At 38.5% G+C, this 21,971-nt stretch overlaps 1 protein-coding gene across 1 annotated transcript in view; it reads right to left on the minus strand.

The window, feature by feature from the left end:
• Positions 1–927: 927 nt before the first annotated feature.
• The window catches only part of vcanb (versican b), a 32,143-nt gene continuing 11,099 nt past the window's right edge, over positions 928–21,971 (minus strand). The window contains exons 5-15 of the mRNA XM_058788490.1: positions 21,766–21,893; positions 20,476–20,769; positions 14,361–15,089; positions 10,557–13,094; positions 10,034–10,147; positions 9,822–9,935; positions 5,819–5,977; positions 4,286–4,368; positions 3,316–3,460; positions 3,046–3,228; positions 928–1,950 (exon numbers count right to left, since the gene is read on the minus strand). Of these exons, the coding sequence (XP_058644473.1) occupies positions 1,817–1,950; positions 3,046–3,228; positions 3,316–3,460; positions 4,286–4,368; positions 5,819–5,977; positions 9,822–9,935; positions 10,034–10,147; positions 10,557–13,094; positions 14,361–15,089; positions 20,476–20,769; positions 21,766–21,893 (4,621 nt within the window). The 3' untranslated portion in view covers positions 928–1,816. The remainder of the gene's footprint in view (positions 1,951–3,045; positions 3,229–3,315; positions 3,461–4,285; positions 4,369–5,818; positions 5,978–9,821; positions 9,936–10,033; positions 10,148–10,556; positions 13,095–14,360; positions 15,090–20,475; positions 20,770–21,765; positions 21,894–21,971) is intronic.

The raw sequence follows: 21,971 nt of genomic DNA on the forward strand, positions 1-21,971 counted from the left end.
AAAATCACATACAGACAATATCTATCATAATCGTGTGTTTATTATCTTATATAATCTGTTGTCCTGTTTATCTCTGCTGTGTAAAAGCCTTAACATGTATGCTCTGCTGAAACTCACGTTGTTTGTGATGTTACAACCGCCTCTCCGTTCTTAAGTTGCCAGGGATACAATTATAATACAATTATAATCCAAGTATAATACACATTAGTAAAAGGATCTATTTTTATTTTTATTTGTCTATATACACTTTGGGCGGCCGTGGTACATTATAAAAGTAGCCCAAAAAACCGCAACCCACGGCTCTGTAATTTTTCCCACGACTGTATTTGCAAAATAGCCCACTTGTGCCGTTACCCTGGCAACACTGGTTCGCTGTACCCTCATCACACAATGATAGATAACCTTCCACGCTGCGATGACGGGAAGAAGTTGGGGTCAAACTTTATCAAACGATTAATTTGAGTTAAAAAAATATTAACGTGTTAAAATGTTTTGATTAATCGCATGCGTTAACGCGTTAACGTTGACACCCCTAATTTTAAGTTATTAAAGTCAGGTAAAAAGTAACAGTCGTAGCCTCCTCTGGTCTAAATGTTGTTTTGTTTGCCAAATCTCTCTGAAAACACACCAAAAGCTTGCCAGAGTTAAAAGATGTGATCTCAAAATGAACATTGAACAGTGTTCAACTTTAACACCTCCTTACCTTGTAACGTTAGCAGGTTAGTCAATTAACAAATCGTCGAAACAGCATAGGTGTCTGTTCATTACCGCCACATGTCAACTTAATGATGGCGCCGCGCGGGAAAAAAAACAAACCCGTGACCGTTACATCGCCCTCTTTTGGTCAACACCATCCACAGCACCAAGGTAACGGCGGTTTCTTTCAGAATTAGCGCGGGATTTTTGTGAAATGCAATCAAACAAGAACACACACGGATTAAACGTTCATAATATTCTAATAGCGCTTTATTATTCAAAATCTCACAGTTCATTCATCGTTATATGTATCTTCAGCAATAAATTAAACTTCTATGGCTTCATGTAACATTTGTAATAATGTTTGACAAAAATGCTAGTTCATTCAACCACACATACAGTATTCATATTTTACCATGACATTCATTTAAAAAAGTAAAAATGGTTATATTACAAACCCACATATTAAAAACAAACAAACACCGGAAATATATAGTTTGATGCCATATGAGAATATGATTATGAGAGTGTACAATGGTTTGATGTTATCTGAGTAATCCTCACAACCAGTGAGGATGCTGCCGGGGAAGACGATGTTGAAGATTTGTTTTCCAGTCATGATTTGCAGTCCTTTCAGCATTGTTTGTCCTCCAGCCCCGTGACATCTCTTTTGAACCACAATGTGAAACAATATAATGCCTATTGTTCTTTTACTCTTGCGTACTGTAATTGTTTTGTTTATACTCTGCTCGTACCATAGTGCTCTCTAATTGTGCCAGAGAGAACAGGAAATCCAGTTCTTTGTTATGGATGAATTAAACAAAATAACAGTCACCATTCACAGCTGTTTTTACTTGTTCATTATCTCTACTATATACATTTCAACCAGAAACCCCCCTCCCCATGTTAAAACATTAAGACATTATTACAATATGCAATGTTGACACTTGCATAGTCAAAGTACACTCTCAGTGGGTGGGTGATGGTGTTTTTTTGTTTTTTTTTGCAGTCCCTCAGGGTAATTCACTTCTCGGCTCTAAAACATTCATCAGGCACATGATTTGGCTTCGCCCCTTTAGATTTTCTCTGTAGATGTGAAGCATCTAGCTCTGGATGGAGATCAGTGTCTGGAATCATCTGCTGTTTTTGACCAGACATGACGATACTGCGTCAACTCGCTATAGCGTCTCTTACTGTTGTTGTAATAGTTATTGTTTTGATATTTTTCTGCATACATCTTCTGGTAGGTAGATGCTGCAGAATAAAAGGAAAAGAGATGTTAATTTAAAAAGATAGTTTGCCCAAAAATGAAAATTCTGTCATTATTTACTCGTCCTCACTTCCAAAACCAAATGACATTCTTAAAGGATTAGTTCACTTCCAGAATAAAATCTTCCTGATAATTTAGTCACCTTCATGTCATCTAAGATGTTCATGTCTTTCTTTCTTCAGGCACAAAGAAATTGAGTTTTTTAGGAAAACATTCCAGGATTTTTCTCCATATAGTGGACTTCAATAGCGGTCGATGGGTTGAAGGTCCAAATGGCAGTTTTAATGCAGCTTCAAAGGGCTCTACATGATCCCAGCCGTGGAATAAGGGTCTTTTCTACCGAAATGATTGGTCATTTTCTAAAAAAAATGTAACCACAAATGCTTATCTTGCACTAGCTCTGCAATGTGCATGCGCAACTTGTTCATGCACTACAAAATCACATTGGAAAGGTCATGCATGGTTAGTTCTTCGTGTACCTTGGTTCAAAAAGGTAGGGTAGGTCGAAAAACCTTTTTTTTAGAAAATGACCAATCGTTTGCTAGATAAGACCCTTATTCCTCGGCTGGGATCATGTGGAGCCCTTTGAAGCTGCATTGAAACTACAGTTTGGACCTTCAACCTATTGGCCACCATTTAAATTCACTATACGGAGAAAAATACTGGAATGATTTCCTCAAAAACCTTAATTTCTTTCGACTGAAGAAAGAAAGACATGAACATCTTGGAAGACATGGGTTTAGGTAAATTATCAGGAAATTTTTATTCTGGAAGTGAACTAATCCTTAAAGTGGAACTTAAAAGAAAATGTATTTCAGTATGTCTTGAGTAAGACATTAGTCTGGCAACTAACTGAAATAAGTTACTAAAATTGCAGTAAAACTGATATACAAGTAAAGCTATAGATATATTAGAAAAAAAAAAAAAATGCCAAAAGCACAACAAAATCAAAATATATAAATAAAGACTAATTCAAAATGTTTTTTATAAAAATATTAATAATTAATACTAAAATAACACTAGTGCATTTCACGACTGGATTTCACTAAACATCTACTTATTCAGAGTCAGTGACTTACGATTCAAGCATGTGATTTTGGGCTTGTCCCAGTGGCCGTCTTCTCGGCATCTGATAGTGGGAATGTGTCTTTGGATGAAGCCGTCTTTGCAGTGGTACCTGACCAGAGAGTTGATCTCATAGCGTGCCTTCATGCTGCCATAGATATGGGCGTCCTTTATGACAGGAGGCTGACCGCAGGACACTGAGACAGAGGCAAAAGAAGGACAAGGACAGTGAGCTGACAGTGAGCGACACTGTAGATTAGATGAGGGGGAAGAGGAGGTCTCACCTGTGCCCTTCTTGCAGGTGAAGGTCAGGTGGTAATTGCACGGCACGTCGTTCCACTGGCCGCTCTCATGCCAGATCATCACCACGCAGTCCTCGCCTGTGGAGAAGAAGCTGTCCGGCTGACCCGCTCTCCAGTTCTCAAATTGCTAGTGCAAAAGTACACAAGGGGGTGTTATTACAACTGCTTATGCACCACTGCATGTGCCCACATGAGGGCGCAAAGATCACATGGAAGAATCATAACAGACTGCGCTCTATACACATCTGGCAGGGTTACGTGGGACTTTCCTTGATGAAATGGGGGAAAAGGGATGATACGTAAACAAACAAGCCCCATTTTATATGTAGAAAGGCATACAACAAATCAAATAAATATCAAATATGCACGATGATGCAAGATCATCAAAATCAATTGAAAATTTAATGTTTGCAAAATTAGCAGTTTTGCATTCTGATTTATGCTATTTTAGGAAATAAATACATGCATACATAAAAATGCATGAATAAAATCAAATAAATAAACGATGAATCAAACAGCTAAATAAACATAAATAAATTATCAGAAACTAAATAATTAAAACAGTTAAATAAATAAATAACACAGCTAATAAATACATTTTAAAAAACAAATAAATAAATAAAGTTCATGTGATGTGCCTCTATGTGATACCACACAGAATGATAAAAATGCTAAAGTGAGAACTTTTCCATTAGCATGAGCATCATCTAAGCTTTTGGTTTATGGCAGAGTAACACTTTTTTTTTACTGTGATTTTAATAACTGTATGCACAATTGCTTCGCACTAATTTTAGGATCAAACAACCTCATTTATTCAGGCCGGAAAAAAAAAAAAACACACCAAGAATGACTCATATCTGAATTTTAATATCTGAATTCATGGTCACCTGGAAGACAGATGTTCATCTAATAAACAGACATTTTAGGATCAAAATACTGAATCCCATCTTACCATAGGGTGTCCATCAGTCCAGCGGAAATCATTGTCAAACATTTTATCGTTCAGTCCGATCCACTGATAGTCATGTCCCAAACCTACAAGACAATTACACAGATTTCAGTATATATCTCTGCCAAACTTGTCCACACAAACTATCGTATGACTTGGGATGAAGTGGACAAGTTGTGTGGTTGACTAATTTCTACTATTTGGATCTGCTTATTGGTGGGAAAAATGGAAAGTTCCCTCTTCAAACTCAAACTGCTGTGTCAGACTGGTCGGGAAACTCAAACAAACAGAGGAATGTTTTGATAGCACCACATTGTTTATACTCTTCGGGATAATCAATCTAATTGTAGTTGTCTCTGCATATTAAACTGAGAAAGAGAAAGCAGAAAGAAACAGAAAATGACATCTTTAAGCTAGTGGATGTGCAGTTTTTTTTATAGATAAGTCTATATGGAAGTCTAAAGAAATGGAAGAAATTCATTCATCTTTTTGGTGTGTGGACCTTTGCAAACTTCTTTGACATCTTTAATATACTACCCGGCCAAAGTAGAAATAGCAGGAAATCAGTTAAACCAAACCACACATCACATGACACAAACAAATGTAAAACAAATAGTTTCTGTACCCCAAATGCCAAGAAGATGTTTGTTTAATTTAGAGTCAACAGCACTTTTAATTTGACTTATGCTTTGTTTAGTCAGTGCTAGAATTCGGTTAGTCCTGAGTATCTGTTTTTTGACTAATTCGATTTTTTACATTTAATGGAAATGTGCCTGTGCAAAACTCAACACCACACATTGCTGTGGGCATTTGCGAAAGCATTGCTATGCAGCTTCTAAAAGGTTTTTGTAGTTTTTAGAGCATTGCTATGAAGTGCTACAAATAGCGAAAACCTGGCAAGTTAGCATTTTAGCACTACTGAACCATCGTCCCGACATCAATGAGCTTTTTTTTAAATGGGTTTTTGGTTAAACATCTGAAATGTGGTGAACACAAGCTCAGAATATTTTCATGTTTTATTCTATGGCATAAAATACAGCAGTAATGCTAGCTTTTAAAGCTTGCCTTGAAAATGGTAGTTGCTAACAAGTGTCTAAATGGGCCTATAGAGGTTGTCGGGACATTAAACATCATCACGCTGAGGCGCTTTTATAGCCTCATTGTGTTCATAATTGTGCTTTTGCAAACTATTCTAACTGTCGGGGGAAATGTTTTTAAAATAAAGACTGTAAGAGTTGTCAGAAGCTTAATGTGGTGACGTTGAAGTCATGCAAACTTGTAGTTTGTTTATATTGCCTACGTTTAGCTTTGTACTTCTACCAATTGCATTTAGGCTTTAGAATTCATAAACATTGCGTTCAATTGTGAAGATTATCATGCAGAACAATTAAAAACGTTTGTTGGTGTCGAGAGCTTAAAGAGTTACGAAGTAAAAGAGTTAATGGTTTGTTCAGGCCCTATCAAGAGTGAGCAATAAAATGACTGATGTCTGTTTTGGCAATACCATTCATAAACTCTATAAAATCCTAAACTCACGATTAACAAAGAGCTGCTCTTCATGGGACAGGACGCTGGTGAGGTGACCACCCTGCAGACGACACTCTCTTTCCGCTGCTTCCCATGTCCGCCGGTGTGTGAAGTACTTATAGCAGTGGCTCTGAAACTTGTGCCAGCCAAAGTCACAAACCTCCGTATCTGAAAGATTGAATGACATTGAAACATGAGAAGCCTACAAATGAGGAGAACAGGCAAAACACTGGACAGCACCCATAATGTTAGCCATATCAGTGCATCCAAATTCAAATGACAGATGCTGTTGTAATTCACGATGCAGCTACAGGCAGCGTCACAGTGTCCATAGTTTATCAAAGAAAAGACGTCTCATGATTGAATCTGTAGCCATTTTCTTCAGCATTAACCATAAACAAGCCTGTCTTTCAGATCAAGTATAATCGGTTATGGTGAAGAATAGACACACAGAACCGCGTCTGTTTTGAGTTCGGCCATTAACTGGGTTAACCTAGTGCAAAGCACGTTTTATTATATGCCATACAATGAGGATCATCAACATTTTGCTTGGAGTGAAACCCACCAATGACTGCAGCGCTCAGTGTGAAAGCTAAATGCAAACAATGACATCTAATGAGGCTGGAAAGAAAACACCAGTAAACGAGGCCAAGTAAATCAACTCAGACACACGGCCCATAGTGCTGTTTTCTTTAACTGATTATGTACTATTATGTGCTCGCTTCGTCCTTTGCCCTGAATGTCCAGTAGATTATCAGGACTGCTTTCGTAGCATAGTGCACGTACATTAGCAAGCGCCACTGACAATCTACTATAATTGCTACAATAATATTCAAATCTTCAGTCTACTTGAGAATGTAAATTGTCCCTCCAATTTCAGTTGCATATTTTTTTTTTAAGTAATGTTAAATCACAACAAATCGTTCAACCGAACTGACCAAGTGAAATATGTCAAGATGCATAGCGCAATTTAGTACAAAAAAAAACGGTAGTCAAATTGTGGTCAGAGCAAATATTAACAACATATCCATGACTTTGGTGGTTTTTAAATTGCCTGCTTATTTTGAAAGACCTAGAAGCAATATAACCAATGGATCAAATCAAGAAAAATAGTTTAACCACTAGAGTCAGTGTCTAGCAACTCGTTGTTGCATGCAACTTTGGCTCTTTGTCGGAAATAAATTGAACATTTTTGTACTTTTTTGTTCCTGCTAGGCATCTTGACAAGGTTCTGGTTTGGCTAAAATATTGTATTTATCACAGTATCACAAAGTTTAATGCAGCAGCTTCGAATGCAACGTCACCAAAGGTCCAAATTCAGCTTCACTGATTAAACACAACTGTGCAAAATATAAAAAAAAGGTTCTTTTTTACATTGCGTGGAACGCGAGAGCTCAACTTTTTATGATTTCCCCTGATCTTTGGCTAAAAAGCCTGAGAAAACAGATGTCCTCAGAGGTGATGTTTATGCATGGAGAAGATTAGCTCTGCTGACTAATGGCAGCAATATTTTGTATGAAGCTGGAACCAATCCATTGGGGGACCAACGCCCAACACGACCGTCAAGCCTGTGCGAGTGCGCATAAATGTCAAGTCCTGAGAAGGTTAATAGCTCTCTTCAAAGTTAAAACGTGGCACTCATTCATAAGTCAACTAATTATTTTCATAGCGGGGGAAGTCCTACATGAGATGGAGTCAGGTGTTTGGGAGTTTCTATGTGGTTTGTCCCCAATGTGACTCTCCACGAGCCTCTTGGACAAATTGTGATGCATTAATTGATTCCAGCTGCTTTCGCAGTAAAGACCAATGTGCCAATTACAGTTGCCTTCCCAGAATCCTAAGGGGCTTCACCTTTAAGTGTCAGAATCAATACCAGCCCTGCTTCACATCATCAGAGGAGAATGGCTTGACTTCATCATCCTCAAAGACTGTCCACAGCCATGTGAAAAAGAGATTCAAAGTTCTCTTTTTTTTGCGAGTTGTTTGTCATAGTTAAAACAGACCCATCCAAAAGGGATGTTCTCATATTTGAAGTGCTTCACTGAGCATTTTGATGGGTAATGAAAATGAACTGTGAAACAAGGCTCAACCTGAATTCCAGATACTCTCTGTATGTAAATGTGATTTGAACCCTCACATTATAAATGTATTATAAATCATTATAAATCAACAGCTAAAACAAAAGAACAACAAAGGACACTTTTAAAGCATCTTTTAAGCTTAACTTCTGCATACAGTGTACTAATACATATTTAACATTTCCGTTTGTATAAATTAATATCATCCTGGATTATTAAATGCTGTTAAAAATAGTTTATTGTTAGATCATGATATCCAACAAACCAACCAAAATGATATCCTTGGTCTTACTGTACACAGTTCAGTTGCTATATGATTGCTAATGTCTTCTCAGTGGTGTTTAAGCACATTGCTTTGTGGTTGCTCAGGTATTTTAGGTGGTTGCTAGGGTATTCTATGCGGTTATTTATTAGATCCACTGCTATGTCTTCTCACTCCTAAGATATTTCAGTTGCATAAACATAGCCACTATGTTAAGACTATCTCTCAAGAACCACTAGTCTGAATATCTAGCAGTTAACCAAATGGTAATCAGTCTTACTGTTGGGATTTAAATTATACCAATCTGCCTTTTGTGTAACTGACTTAAAAAAAAGTTAAGACCAGCCTTAAATAAAAAAATTATATTACTATTAAAGGGATAGTTCACCCAAAAATGAAAATTAGGTCATTAATTACTCACCCTCATGTCGTTCCAAACCCATAAAACCTTTGTTCATCTTCGGAACACAAATTAAGATATTTTTGATGAAATCCAAGAGCTTTCTGACCCTCTATAGACAGCAATATAACTGAAATATTCCCAGACCCAGAAACATACTGAAGAACAAATAGCCCATGAGACATCAGTGGTTCAACTGTAATTTTTACGATGCTTCAAAGATACTTTTTTTGTGCGCAAAGAAACCAAAAATAGACATGGACATGTCACATGGACAATTTTATCGATGTTCGCAACGACATGAGGGTAAGTAATTAATGACTAATTAATGAATTTTCAATTTGGGGTGAACTAAACTATAATAGTCTAAGTATGCAGCTTAGATGTAGATCTAAAGCCAGTCTATTACTATTGCCTTAGCAAGCACTAATTATTTTCTGCTGAATATTCCACTGAAATACGCACACTACAGAGGTTCAGTGTTTTGCAAACGTCATTTCAGGCTGGCTTTAATTAGTTTCCGAAGTCTTCTAAAAGTCACAACCTAAATGTGGGACCTACTCAAGTCATGCCTGGATAAGTATGACGAGGCGACTAAAGGAAAATGTACTCATCGTTTACGTAGTCACACTAATGTTCCTGGGAACATGCCAAGTAAGTCAGTTGGCTCTGCAACGGCTCATCGAATTGCTCAGCATTTGTGAGAAGTGTGGTGTGTGTAAGGGAAGAGGCAGTACTGTCGCTGACTCCGTGATCTTTTCTTTGAACCCTATTGTTGGCACAAATATGCTTTCATTCCTCTGGACACCATACCGCACACCCTCTGGAGGATGAAGCCTGCCAGATGTGGTGAACTTTGTGGTTTGGTTTGCCCATTCTAACTGTTTGGACTAACCGCTATAATGTATACAATTTGCTTCAGTGGATTTATTAAACAGCCATAGCTCACTATTTAGAAACTAGCACTCTAAGTCATAACATATTCCATCCAACATCTCCTACCAATAATTTCAGAGTTATATTTTCTTCCACTTCAATGGAACTCTATCAGGCAATCAGGCAGATAAATGTTTAAAATATGCAATCATTGCAACATTTCAAAAATAAACCAGAAGATACAATAGGCATTTATGCCTTGGCATGAAAGTGACGTGATAAAATCGCTTTGCAACTTGCTATCATGCAACAGTCCACAATTAGTTGCCCAATTAGTTTCATATACAAACCCAATTAAAGCAACTGTATAGCATCATGTTAGTGTTGATTTCATACCTTGCTCACAGAGGGCTCCTGAATAGCTGGGCAGACAGACACAACTGAAAGTGTTTAACCCATCAATGCATGTTCCTCCATTGCGACAAGGGTTTGACTGGCATTCGTCAACTTCTGGAGGAATTACAATATGAAAATGTCTTACTTTACTTAGAAACTCTAGACATGTTAATCAAAAGTGAATAAAACTGCAAATATTAAAGGCTTCAAACCATTTTCACAATGTTCCCCACTGTATCCAGGCATGCAGACACATATGTTTCCTTTTCCTTTAGAATAGCAAGTTCCACCATTTTCACACACGCTGACAGAGCAAAGTGTGAGACCTAAAATAACAAAGTAACATCCATTAGTGGATCGACGAGTCTCCATTATGGATAAGTGGACTACAAAGCAGAGCAATTCAATTATTTTGTAAACATCAAGAAAGGAACGAATTTACCAATACAGCACTGCACAAGATAAGTAATATACAATGTGAGTTACAAAAATATTCAGTAGCCCCTTACTGCAGAACAAAAGATCCAGGGCGCGGGGTTGGATCCACATCCAGGGGGTGGAGATTGGTAGGTTTAGGGGTGGGGATGGGGATGGGTGAGTTTCGGGATCAGGGGGTGGAGATGGGTAGGTTTAGGTAAATGTAAGGTGGGAGGAGTTGGATCTAGATCCAACCACACCCCCTGGATCTTGTGTTCTGCAGTGAGGACCATCTCAAAATATTATGTGGAACTGTACCTTGCAAATCCTCCATGTGGCTCTCAACAGTGTAGCTGGAATCTGTCCAGACTTCTGGTTTTCTTGTGGTGAACTCTTCCCTGGATGGTGGTTGAACCGCCACATCTTCATAATCTACATCATTCTCTTCAAATGCCACAGTACTTGTGGCTTTGGGGGTGGTGAAAACCTCTTCTGTAGCAGAAGTAGTTGCCCTATCCAACACTGTAGCAACACTGGTGGTGGGATAACTGGAAACTTGGGTAAATGAGGTGAGAGGCTTCTCCGTTGGGAATCCTAATGTAGAAAGTGATATTTCTTGTATTATCTCCTCTGAAGTCTCTGATGATTGCACTGAGGTGGTTGTCTCTTCTGAAGGTGATCCTTGGATTAGATCAGTTTCTTGGGAGCCTGAAGTCTTTGATGATTGCACTGAGGTGGTGGTCTCTTCTGAAGGTGATCCTTGGATTAGATCGGTTTCTTGGGAGCCTGAAGTCCCTGATGACTGGGCTGAGGTGGTTGTCTCTTCTGAAGGTGATCCTTGGATTAGATCGGTTTCTTGGGAGCCTGAAGTCCCTAATGACTGGACTGAGGTGATTGTCTCTTCTGGAGGTGATCCTTGGATTAGATCAGTTTCTTGGGAGTCTGAAGTCTCTGATGATTGCACTGAGGTGGTTGTCTCTTCTGAAGGTGATCCTTGGCTTAGATCAGTTTCTTGGGAGCTTGAAGTCCCTGATGACTGGACTGAGGTGGTTGTCTCTTCTGAAGGTGATCCTTGGATTAGATCGGTTTCTTGGGAGCCTGAAGTCCCTGATGACTGGACTGAGGTGGTTGTCTCTTCTGAAGGTGATCCTTGGATTAGATCGGTTTCTTGGGAGCCTGAAGTCCCTGATGACTGGACTGAGGTGGTTGTCTCTTCTGAAGGTGATCCTTGGATTAGATCGGTTTCTTGGGAGCCTGAAGTCCCTGATGACTGGACTGAGGTGGTTGTCTCTTCTGAAGGTGATCCTTGGATTAGATCAGTTTCTTGGGAGCCTGAAGTCCCTGATGACTGGACTGAGGTGGTTGTCTCCTCTGAAGGTGATCCTTGGATTAGATCAGTTTCTTGGGAGCCTGAAGTCCCTGATGACTGGACTGAGGTGGTTGTCTCTTCTGAAAGTGTTTTTTGGATTAGAACAGTTTCTTGGGAGGAAGACATTACTGCTCTAAGGCTATCTGTGGGCAGAATGGTGGTTTCTGAACTTTGGGTTGTGAATTTTGTTTGGGTTTGGACACTAGTGAAAATCAATGGTGTTGTGTCTTCTGCAGAACCTTCAAATACTTTAGCTGCGTCATCATATGCACCAACGCTGATTTCTTCAGTTTGCTGAATGAGAAGGGATGGAACAGTAGTTGCGGAGAAAGGTTGTTTTGAGAATGCTTCAGTTGGCTGATCACCAGAGCTTATGTCCTCAGAGATGATGAAGATTGTACTTACATCTTTTTCAATCTCAGGCACCAATAAAGGACTCTTAGTTGTACTTGCGTCTTGGTCTTTTTGAGAGTGTGTAATATAAGGAGTGCTTTCTTCAGGTATTGCCTCTGTTTGAAAAGTTGAAACCACCCGAATCGTAGGCTCTGTACTGGGCAAAGCCAAACTAACAGGTTGTCTTGGCTCTTTGGCATGAGTACTTGTTAAGGAACTTGTAAAGCTATGAGATGAAACAGTGAAAGATGGAGATAAAGTTGTGTGTTTTGATTCTTCTGCTGCATATATATCTTGTCCCGAGCCCTCGTCTTCAGTGGAGGTTGAGCCCTCAAAATCTTCTGTTTCTGGTTTTATTTCTTTGTTTTCTGTTCTCTTTATTTCTACAGTGTTGGATTCCGCAGTTGTAACAATTGGTCCTTTGGTATTGTAGTCCACTCCAAATGCCGGTGTAGTCTTCTCTGTTTCAGCTATTTCAGTCTCGTCGGTAGCCACCACATATGGGTCATTAGTTGCTGCCAGTGTGTCATCCGCAGAACCTTCCAAGGTGGTCAGTTCCTCTTCATCATCTGTTGTGCGCATCCCCGAACCTTCTTCGTGCATGCTAAATGATATGGCTTGTGGGGTCATTTCCTGGCTTGGAGATTTGGTTGAATATGTGGGCAGCTCTGTCATGGTTATTCTTTCCAAGCTCTTTGTTGAGAAATTAGGCTCAATTGGGCTTCTGGTTGTTGAGCCAGATTCATCTGTTTCAGGGGAAGATATGGTGTCTTCAGCATCCTCTGTATGGCTATCATACATAGTAAGCATCTCATCATCGGGGATGGTTTTTTCTGTTGTTGGGATAGCAGTGTCAAACTGGTCTCCTCTAGCCTCCAGAGTTTTGTCAGTGTCCGGTTTCAGAGTCAACTCGTGCTTTCCGTTAATGAAACTCACTTTTGGGGTGATGGTGACAGAGGCTGATGTTTCACCTATAAGGTCTCCACTGCCTAAAGGTGGCTCACTTTCACCAGCCGTTATAAGTGGAGTAGAAATCCCTGGTTCTCCAAGGAATTTTAGAATAGCATCAACTGCTTTAGTATCAACAGCATCAACTGCAAACAAAAAATGAAAAAACATTACACACACCTAAGTGAGTTAGTTTATACTGAGTAAGCTAAAATCTTATTAAAGATAATCTACTACTTTATAGACATCTTAGACACTAGCACTGCATGTATATTCCACTTAATGGCTAGAGTCTCACTTGAGGCAAATAAAACGCTCACGTCAGTTATGATTTTGGCAGTCAAGATATTACTGATTGTTTCTACATAAGTAATGGCCCTACTTATATACAGAGAAAAGCTTATTATTAATTCTATTAGGTGATATGTCCCTGTGAGACCCTAAAGCCACTATACTGCAAAATTACAAGACCCTTTTCATTTTCAAACAGCTCAAAATTAAACAAAGTCATTCCAGCAACTGTTACATTACGCAGTTAAAATGTGTGAAATATAGCCAGAAATTTTACTACATCCTCAATAACATACATAACAAAATATTATTTTTTCTTTGGTGGATTCACTAGCAGCCACACGTGGTAACATGATCTGCAGACTGGACGAGGTAAGGAAAAGTAATTAGCTTGCAGTGATTACCTCGCTGATTGTTTTAAGGGGCTTTGCCATTTGACCCGGGAGGCATTTGTCTGTGGCTTTGAGACAAAACCTCTCCCTGTCTCTCCCTGATAATTTGCTAGAGTAGGTGCCCCTTTAACAGTATCACACAGTATAAATGGGTCAGCTGATTAATGTCGACCCACAGGACCTACAAGACAGGAACACTGGCTGCAGTCTATTTACAGATGTTTATCAACCTCAGTCAACACTCTTTCCAGCAACACGGGAAGTCAATTAAGGTCATGGGAAGGCATGTAAGGTCTGTTTCTCTTCTCTTCTTTATGCATATAGGCAGCACCACTAGTTTAGCTATACTTCTGGATGAGGTAAAGATTTGGCACAAACCAAATATTAAAGCAATTGCATGAAATCAAAGGACCAAGTCCAAATCTTTTGTTTGCAAGACAGCAGTAGGCGTCTCGATAGAGCCAAATGTGGCCTCTCTTTAGCCAAGATCTACATTCATTTTGCATCTCAGTGTTTCCTAAACCAAGTCACTCATTTACAACATGCTGCTTTGGACATGCAACAATCACAGAAAAACACTGCCACACCAAAATACAAAAGGACAAGCAAAACCGGTTCAAGAAGTCAATGTATTGTATACTTGTATACAACTGCTTGCACTGGTAAAATTAGCTTCTATATGAAATTTGTTTGCATAGACGAAATTTTCTGAACTTCCATCTGACCTACCTGATTGATTTCTCTGCGTAATGTTGTATATGAACACGTTGATGCCCAGTGGAAAGTCATCGTCCTTCTTGGCATCAATCTGTTGGCTGTGCAAGTCCAGACTTCCTTCGGTCACATTTGCTGTGGTTTCATTCTCTTTGTACACAATCTTTGGCTTGTCTGGATCTCCTTGCAAGTCTGTAGTAAACACATGTGAAGAAAGAATCACACTTTCAGGAGTATCCATGCCACCAGTGCTGCTACCCTCCGCATCACTGTTTCCCCCATGCGGAGTATCCAACGCAAGATGCATGTTCGCTGCGGTGGGCTGGCGGGGAAGCTGGATAGAGAAGAAGGAATCTGAATAATGGGGCATTTCAGGTGTGGTAGGGACTGAGGGTTGCTGGAGAGGAAAGGAATTATCTACACGATGGGGTACCCCTTGCACCAAGGAGCTATCTTTGTCTATGTCCAAGGAGCTGTCAGAGTCAATAAATGTGGTTGTGGTTTCCATATCCAAAATTCTCTCAGCTTCAGTTGGTACAACAGCAGTGACTTCAGCAGAGGGATACGCTTCAGGAGCGCCTCTGTTGCGTGGAGCCATGCTTGCAGAGAACATGGATGGTGGCTCTTCTGTGGTGCCATGGGCTGGCATAGAGGAGTCTGCTTTAAGGGAAGAGATTAGATGGCTGTCTAAGAGAACTTGAGGTGTTGTGGGTCCAGCTGTGGGTACAGTTGTGGGATCCCATCCTGAGGACAGAGAGAAAAGGAAAAATTTAATTTTGACCAAACATTTTGCAAATACTTTTCAAGGCAAAGTGTGTAGCTTTGGTGCCCCTAGTGGCACCAGACTGAATTACAAAATAATGGTTTTCAATTGTGAATGGCTTCAATTGTTTAGCTTGTCTGACCCATATTTATACAATTTACTGACAACAGCTGACAAGTTAGACTGCCCAAATAAACAGAAATTTTGAAAGTGCCATACTGTCAACCGATACAGGTGCTGGTCATATAATTAGAATATCATCAAAAAGTTGATTTATTTCACTAATTCCATTCAAAAAGTGAAACTTGTATATTATATTCATTCATTGCACACAGACTGATATATTTCAAATGTTTATTTCTTTTAATTTTGATGATTAGAGCTTACAGCTCATGAAAGTCAAAAATCAGTATCTCAAAATATTAGAATATTTACATTTGAGTTTGAATAAATGACCATCCCTACAGTATAAATTCTGGGTATCTCTTGTTCTTTGAAACCACAATAATGGGGAAGACTGCTGACTTGGCAATGATCCAGAAGACGAACATTGACACCCTCCACAAAGAGGGTAAGTCACAGAAGGTCATTACTGAAAGGTGTGGCTGTTTACAGAGTGCTGTATCAAAGCATATTAAATGCAAAGTTGACTGGAAGGAAGAATTTGGGTAGGAAAAGGTGCACAAGCAACAGGGATGACCGCAAGCTTGAGAATAAAGTCAAGCAAAGCCGATTCAAACACTTGGGGAGCTTCACAAGGAGAGAACTGAAGCTGGAGTCAGTGCATCAAGAGTCACCACGCTCAGACGTCTTCAGGAAAAGGGCTACCAAGCCACTTCTGAACCAGAGACAACGTCAGAAGCATCTTAACTGGGCTGTGGAGAAAAAGAACTGGACTGTTGCTCAGTGGTCCAAAGTCCTCTTTTCAGATGAAAGTAAATTTTACATTTCATTTGGAAATCAAGGTCCCAGAGTCTGAAGGAAGAGTGGAGAGGCACAGAATCCATGTTGCTTGAAGTCCAGTGTGAAGTTTCCACAGTCAGTGATGGTTTGGGCTGCCATGTCATCTGCTGGTGTTGGTCCACTGTGTTTTCTGAAGTCCACAGTCAACGCAGCCATCTACCAGGAAATTTTAGAGCACTTCATGCTTCCTTCTGTTGACAAGCTTTATGGAGATGCTGATTTCATTTTCCAGCAGGACTTGGCATCTGCCCACACTGCCAAAGGTACCAAAAGCTGTTTCAATGACCATAGTGTTACTGTGCTTGATTGGCCAGCAAACTCGCCTGACCTGAACCCCATAGAGAATCTATGGGATATTGTCAAGAGGAAGATGAGAGACACCAGACCCAACAATGCAGAAGTGCTGAAGGCCACTATCAGAGCAACCTGGGCTCTCATAACACCTGAGCAGTGCCACAGACTGATCGAATCCATGCCACGCCGCATTGCTGCAGTAATTCAGGCAAAAGGAGCCCCAACTAAGTATTGAGTGCTGTACATGCTTATACTTTTCATTTTCATACTTGGCCAAGATTTCTAAAAATCCTTTCTTTGTATTGGTCTTAAGTAATATTCTAATATTTTGAGATACTGATTTTTGACCTTCATGAGCTGTAAGCTCTAATCAGCAAAATTAAAAGAAATAAACATTTGAAATATATCAGTCTGTGTGTAATGAATGAATATAATATACAAGTTTCACTTTTTGAATGGAATTAGTGAAATAAATAAACTTTTTGATGATATTCTAATTATATGACCAGCACCTGTATGTCTCTATGCATTAAATTGTGATAGATGAAACTTTTATGAGGTGTTATTAAGGTGAGCACTGTAGAATACTTTTGCAGTTTTATCCCAAATAAGACAGCCCTCAGTTTATTAATATTGACCAAGTAAGTGTAATTGCTGGCAGCAAAGTCAAGATATTTCTACAAAATAACAGCAGAATCGTCTAAGTATTTAGGGATTTTTTTGGCTGGTAATGAGTTATTTTGGGAAAATGACACACCATAACAGGGTAGAATCTGACAGTTTATATTTATTTTGAAACTTTAGCTTCCTTTCGAGAACATTTTTGGCTAGGTTGCCTAACCACATATTTTGACTCCGACCAGTAGGTAAATAGTCTTGAATAAGTGCACTTGGAATGTTTCATAATGTAAGTGCCAACGTCATCTCACTCTCACAATCAATAAATCAAACCCTAACGCTGCTGTCTACATGCATGCTAGTAGATATTCTGATACACTTTCATGGACCTATATAAAAACTCGAAATGGCCAAGTTAACGACACTATAATGTTCACTCTTGTCTGTTCATACACATATAGCTGCAGTGCTTATGACGTGTTGGCAGGCTTCCAAAGGTTTGACTCAGACGGTAAGAGTTTCATGCTTAGCAAGACGTTTCAACACCACGGTAAAATCATTCATGATGACATGTATGGCAGTCACCCATCTGGCTGCATGCAGGGGAATAGAGCGGGGGTCCAAAAGTCTGAAAGGACAAGTGAAAAGGCCTCTATTTTTTGTCCGAATTTACAAATATACATGGATTTCAAAATGTCTTAGAATGTGGTGTGTCTTCTTTTCCTTTAATGACAGTGACACAATGTGACACGAGGTCCTTATAAGACCAGGCTAGATGCAATATTTCATTTTTCACTAATAAAAAAAGAGGCTGGGAGAGATACTGTACACTACTGTCTTTTTATTTTTTAAATAAATTGATACTTCTATTCAGCAAGGAGATCAAAAGTGACAAGAGATTCTATTTTAAATAAATGCAGTTCTTTGAAACTTTCTATTCAGAGAATCCTGAAAAATATGCATCACGGTTTCTGCAAAAATTAAGCAGGATTGATAATAATAAGAATTGTTTCAGCAAATCTGCATATTAGAATGGTTTCTGAAGGATCACGTGACACTGAAAACTGGAGTAATGATGCTGAAAATTCAGGTTTGTCATGACAGAAATAAATTACATTAAAAAATATATTTAAATAGAAAAAAGTAATTTGAAATGGTAATAATATTTTAATTAAATGCAGCCTTGGTTAGCATAAAATACTTTTTTCAAAAACATTACAAAATTGTCAAACTTTTAAACAATGTCTGTTCAATATGTTGAATGTACAACCTATTGGGAAAAAAAACAGATTTCTATCTATTGCATGTTCTTAGAAGCATTTCACTGACAGTTTGGTCTGACTTATGTGACAAGACGCTTTTCAGTACTAACCACCAATTGTTGTTCTTTCGGCATTTACTGCATTTGATAATTTATGTTCTTTTTAATCCGTTTTTACATCAGCAGCATTTCAGATGCATAATGCTAAAGTTATGCAGAGTTTTGTGGGCAGACAAAAGCCCACATCCATTTCTGCTTCCTTCAGTCTCTTCATCTTTCTGCACTGTACAAAAAAATAAAAAATTGAGCAAACTTAAAAGTTTAAGGCAACCAGCTTCAGCAGATTTTTGAGTTTTCTCAACTTATTTTTGGAGATTTTTGAGTTTTCGCAACATTTAGTTGTATAAACTTAAAAGGACAAGTTGAGAAAACTCAAAAATCTGCTGAAGCTGGTTGCCTTAAATGTTTGAAGTTCTCTCAACTTTTGATTTTTTACGGCACTGTAAAAAAATTTAATAAAATAAATAAAAAGTTGAGCAAACTTAAAAAGTTTAAGGCAACCAGCTTCAGCAGATTTTGGAGTTTTCTCAACTTGTTGTTTATACAACAAAAAGTTGAGAAAACTCAAAAATCTGCTGAAGCTGGTTGCCTTAAACTTTCAAGTTTGCTCAACTTTTTTTTTTTTTACAGTGTGTAAGTCTGCACACGTCATGACCAGGCTAAGAGAATATAAAATACCCCAATACTATGACAACACGACATAAGGATTCAAGAAGATAAAAACATAAGGGTGAGTAAATGATTGAATGATGACAAAAGCCTCCCACTTTTGCTAATGACAAGGGTATCAGTGCTTCTTTGTCTCTGGCTCAGTGTGTGGACACACAAGGCCAGCTGTTAGACGTTAGGGACGTGTCCTCTTTTCTATGCAGTGCCTCTGATGTAAAACATCAGGCATCTTTTTCCCTTATAAAACCCCAGTGATCTTGAAACAGCACAAGAGGAAGCCACATCCCCCCACTGGCGCTTGTTTATATATTATAGTGGGGCGCTCTTGCCTTCCGTGCTCTTTTTTGGCCTACCCAGAGTGCTTTTGTTTGTTTTGCGGTACTCTGCGGTAGAAGCCCATTTAAGAGAAGTGCTTCAAGACTGGTTACATGAAACAAGCCGCGGCTAACAGGAAAGCCACAAAATCCCTGGAGGTAGGGGGCGAAAAAGAGATACCTGATGTAAAATCGGATTAAATGCATGTTAAACGCTGCTTTTGTGTGGCCTGTTTCCATTTTCCCTCTCGAGTGACGACTGAAGTTGCACAGACGGGGAGGTTGCACAAACAACCCCCAGCAGGACAGTTACGGGGTTCAAAGGTCGAAGTCGTTCTGGGCAGAGGAATTGACCTGAACGCAGGTCAGTTAGTTTGCTGTTTTAAAGCACATATTTGAGCTAGACATAGGACAGAGGTTTAACAGATGAAATCTGAGGACGCCCTGGAGAGAACGAATGATTCTGCTTCCACCCAGCTAGCCGAGAGAGAGGAAAGGTCCGCTCGGAGTCACAGCTGTTATGATATCACAGCAAAACAGACGCCTCCCTATCTACAAAACAACATCATGAGGAACATGCACTAACAGAGTGGTGTGAATCTCACCAGACCTGTCAAAGAACATGTCTGTTATATTTCATCTCGAAATCAAAAGATACTTCCATAAACGATTATTTATTTATTTAGATTTGTTTGTTTGTTTATACATTTATTTTTTTAGGACCAGATTTTAAGATTTAATAGTTTTGAAAAGTTTAGCTTTTTTTGTCATTTTCCCTCCAAATGCTCCTTACTGCAATGAAAATTAAATAAATAAATAAATAAAAATGATTGTGGGTAATGATCTTTATGAAGAGTTTATTTGCAACTGTTTTTTTTTCATTTTCAAAAATCATGTTTTTATTGTGTTTTACTGTGTTAGTTAGCTGTATTTTTTAGTTATTTCTTAACCTAATCAAAATAACCCAACTGCGGTTTGATTAAAATTAATTGATTAATAGTTATCTGTTTTTGCAAATGAACTCTTCATATATATTTAAATAATACATTTTGGTAGTATAACATTTTGGTAGTACTAAATACTGAATAGTCCTAATTATGCTTCTTTATATATATATATATATGAAAATATAAAAATTTGCTTATTGTCATTGATCATTTTAGTCATGATCGTTTCTTGAAGACATACCTTTGAAACAGAAAGCTCCCAGCTTCTCGCTCGGTAAGGGAAATCCGGTCTGGTTGGGGAAGCGGTACATAGTCCTCACGCCCAGCTGTCCTCTGCCGCACTGCTGTCTGGGTACAGAGATGGGGTAGCGGGCGCTGCCGTCAGACAGCCAGGCGAAGTCACAGCGGTCCATGCCGGCCCTCCAGGCTGCATGCAGGTGACCCGGAGACGCTAAAACCGCATCCTGTCTCTCGCACTCCTCTCTGGCCTCAGCTAGAGTCATCTTAGCATCAGCAGCAGTAAAAAGCACCTCACCTGAGATCACACACACAATAACACATCACCTTTTGTCCAGTGCACATTCATAACAAATAAGGCAATCCCAGAATGCACTTCTGCATACTTTAAATATAACCAATTATTATTTATTTATTTAAAAACATTATACACATACATACATATATATACATACACGCACACACACATTTTGGTAATATTTGTTATATTTTCTTTTGTAAAATATAATTTCTTTTTTTTTCTTTCAATGTCGGGGTGACCCAGTAAATTTTAGGATTTGCAAAACAATATAGAAGTAAATTACTGATGCGATTAAATTCGATTTTTATAAATCACCAATAAAGCCACACATGGATCTATTTCTATTTATTTAATTAAAAATTCTTTAAAATAAATAAATATTTGCGGACATTTATGATTTTTGTTTTCATGTCAAATTTCCCTTCCAGATTCTCATTACTGTAATGAAAAAATTATATTTGTATTTTTTATAGTGAAAAATGTAATAAAAAAACAATACAAGTATTTATACATTATAGTAATATTTGTTATATGTTTCTTTTTGAAAATATAATTTTATATTATAATTTCATAACTATTTCCATGAGATTAACCCAATCATTTTTAGGATTTATTTATTTTTTTTTAATGAAGACATACCTTTTTTCAAGAGAATATAGTAAATTACCACTCACCAATAAAGTCAAACATGGATTGATTGATTAAAAAAAAAAAAATAAATCAATCAATAAATAATAAATGTAATATATGTACATCATTAAGATTTTTCACATTGAGACATTTTCCCTTCGAATTCTCATTACTGCAATAAAAAAAAAAACTATTTCAACGTTGCCATAGAAACAAGTGATTTCCGTGTGAGGACGTGAACAGCCCAGAGCAGACTTTCCAAACTGTCATTTCATAATTACAGTAATTCTGACACAACATGAACACAGCGTGAGTCTCTCGTGTGTTTCAAGTGAGGAGAAACCCGCTGATTTCTAAACTTACCCTGCAGTTTCCCTACATAGCAGTACACATCATACGTTTCAGAGGAATTTCTGAATCCGTATGACCTGACTCCTGGCTTCAGAGTCATATCGCCTTGACAGCCTTCACGCGGCCTCGTTATGGGGTATCTGTGGAGAACAACCCCAGATGCGCTTCTCATATCAGTAATATTCAAATCTAGATAGCATGATTTCATAGCTTTAAGT

The sequence above is a fragment of the Onychostoma macrolepis genome, chromosome 10 (assembly GCF_012432095.1).
Source record: "Onychostoma macrolepis isolate SWU-2019 chromosome 10, ASM1243209v1, whole genome shotgun sequence".
In the NCBI taxonomy this organism is placed as follows: domain Eukaryota; kingdom Metazoa; phylum Chordata; class Actinopteri; order Cypriniformes; family Cyprinidae; genus Onychostoma; species Onychostoma macrolepis.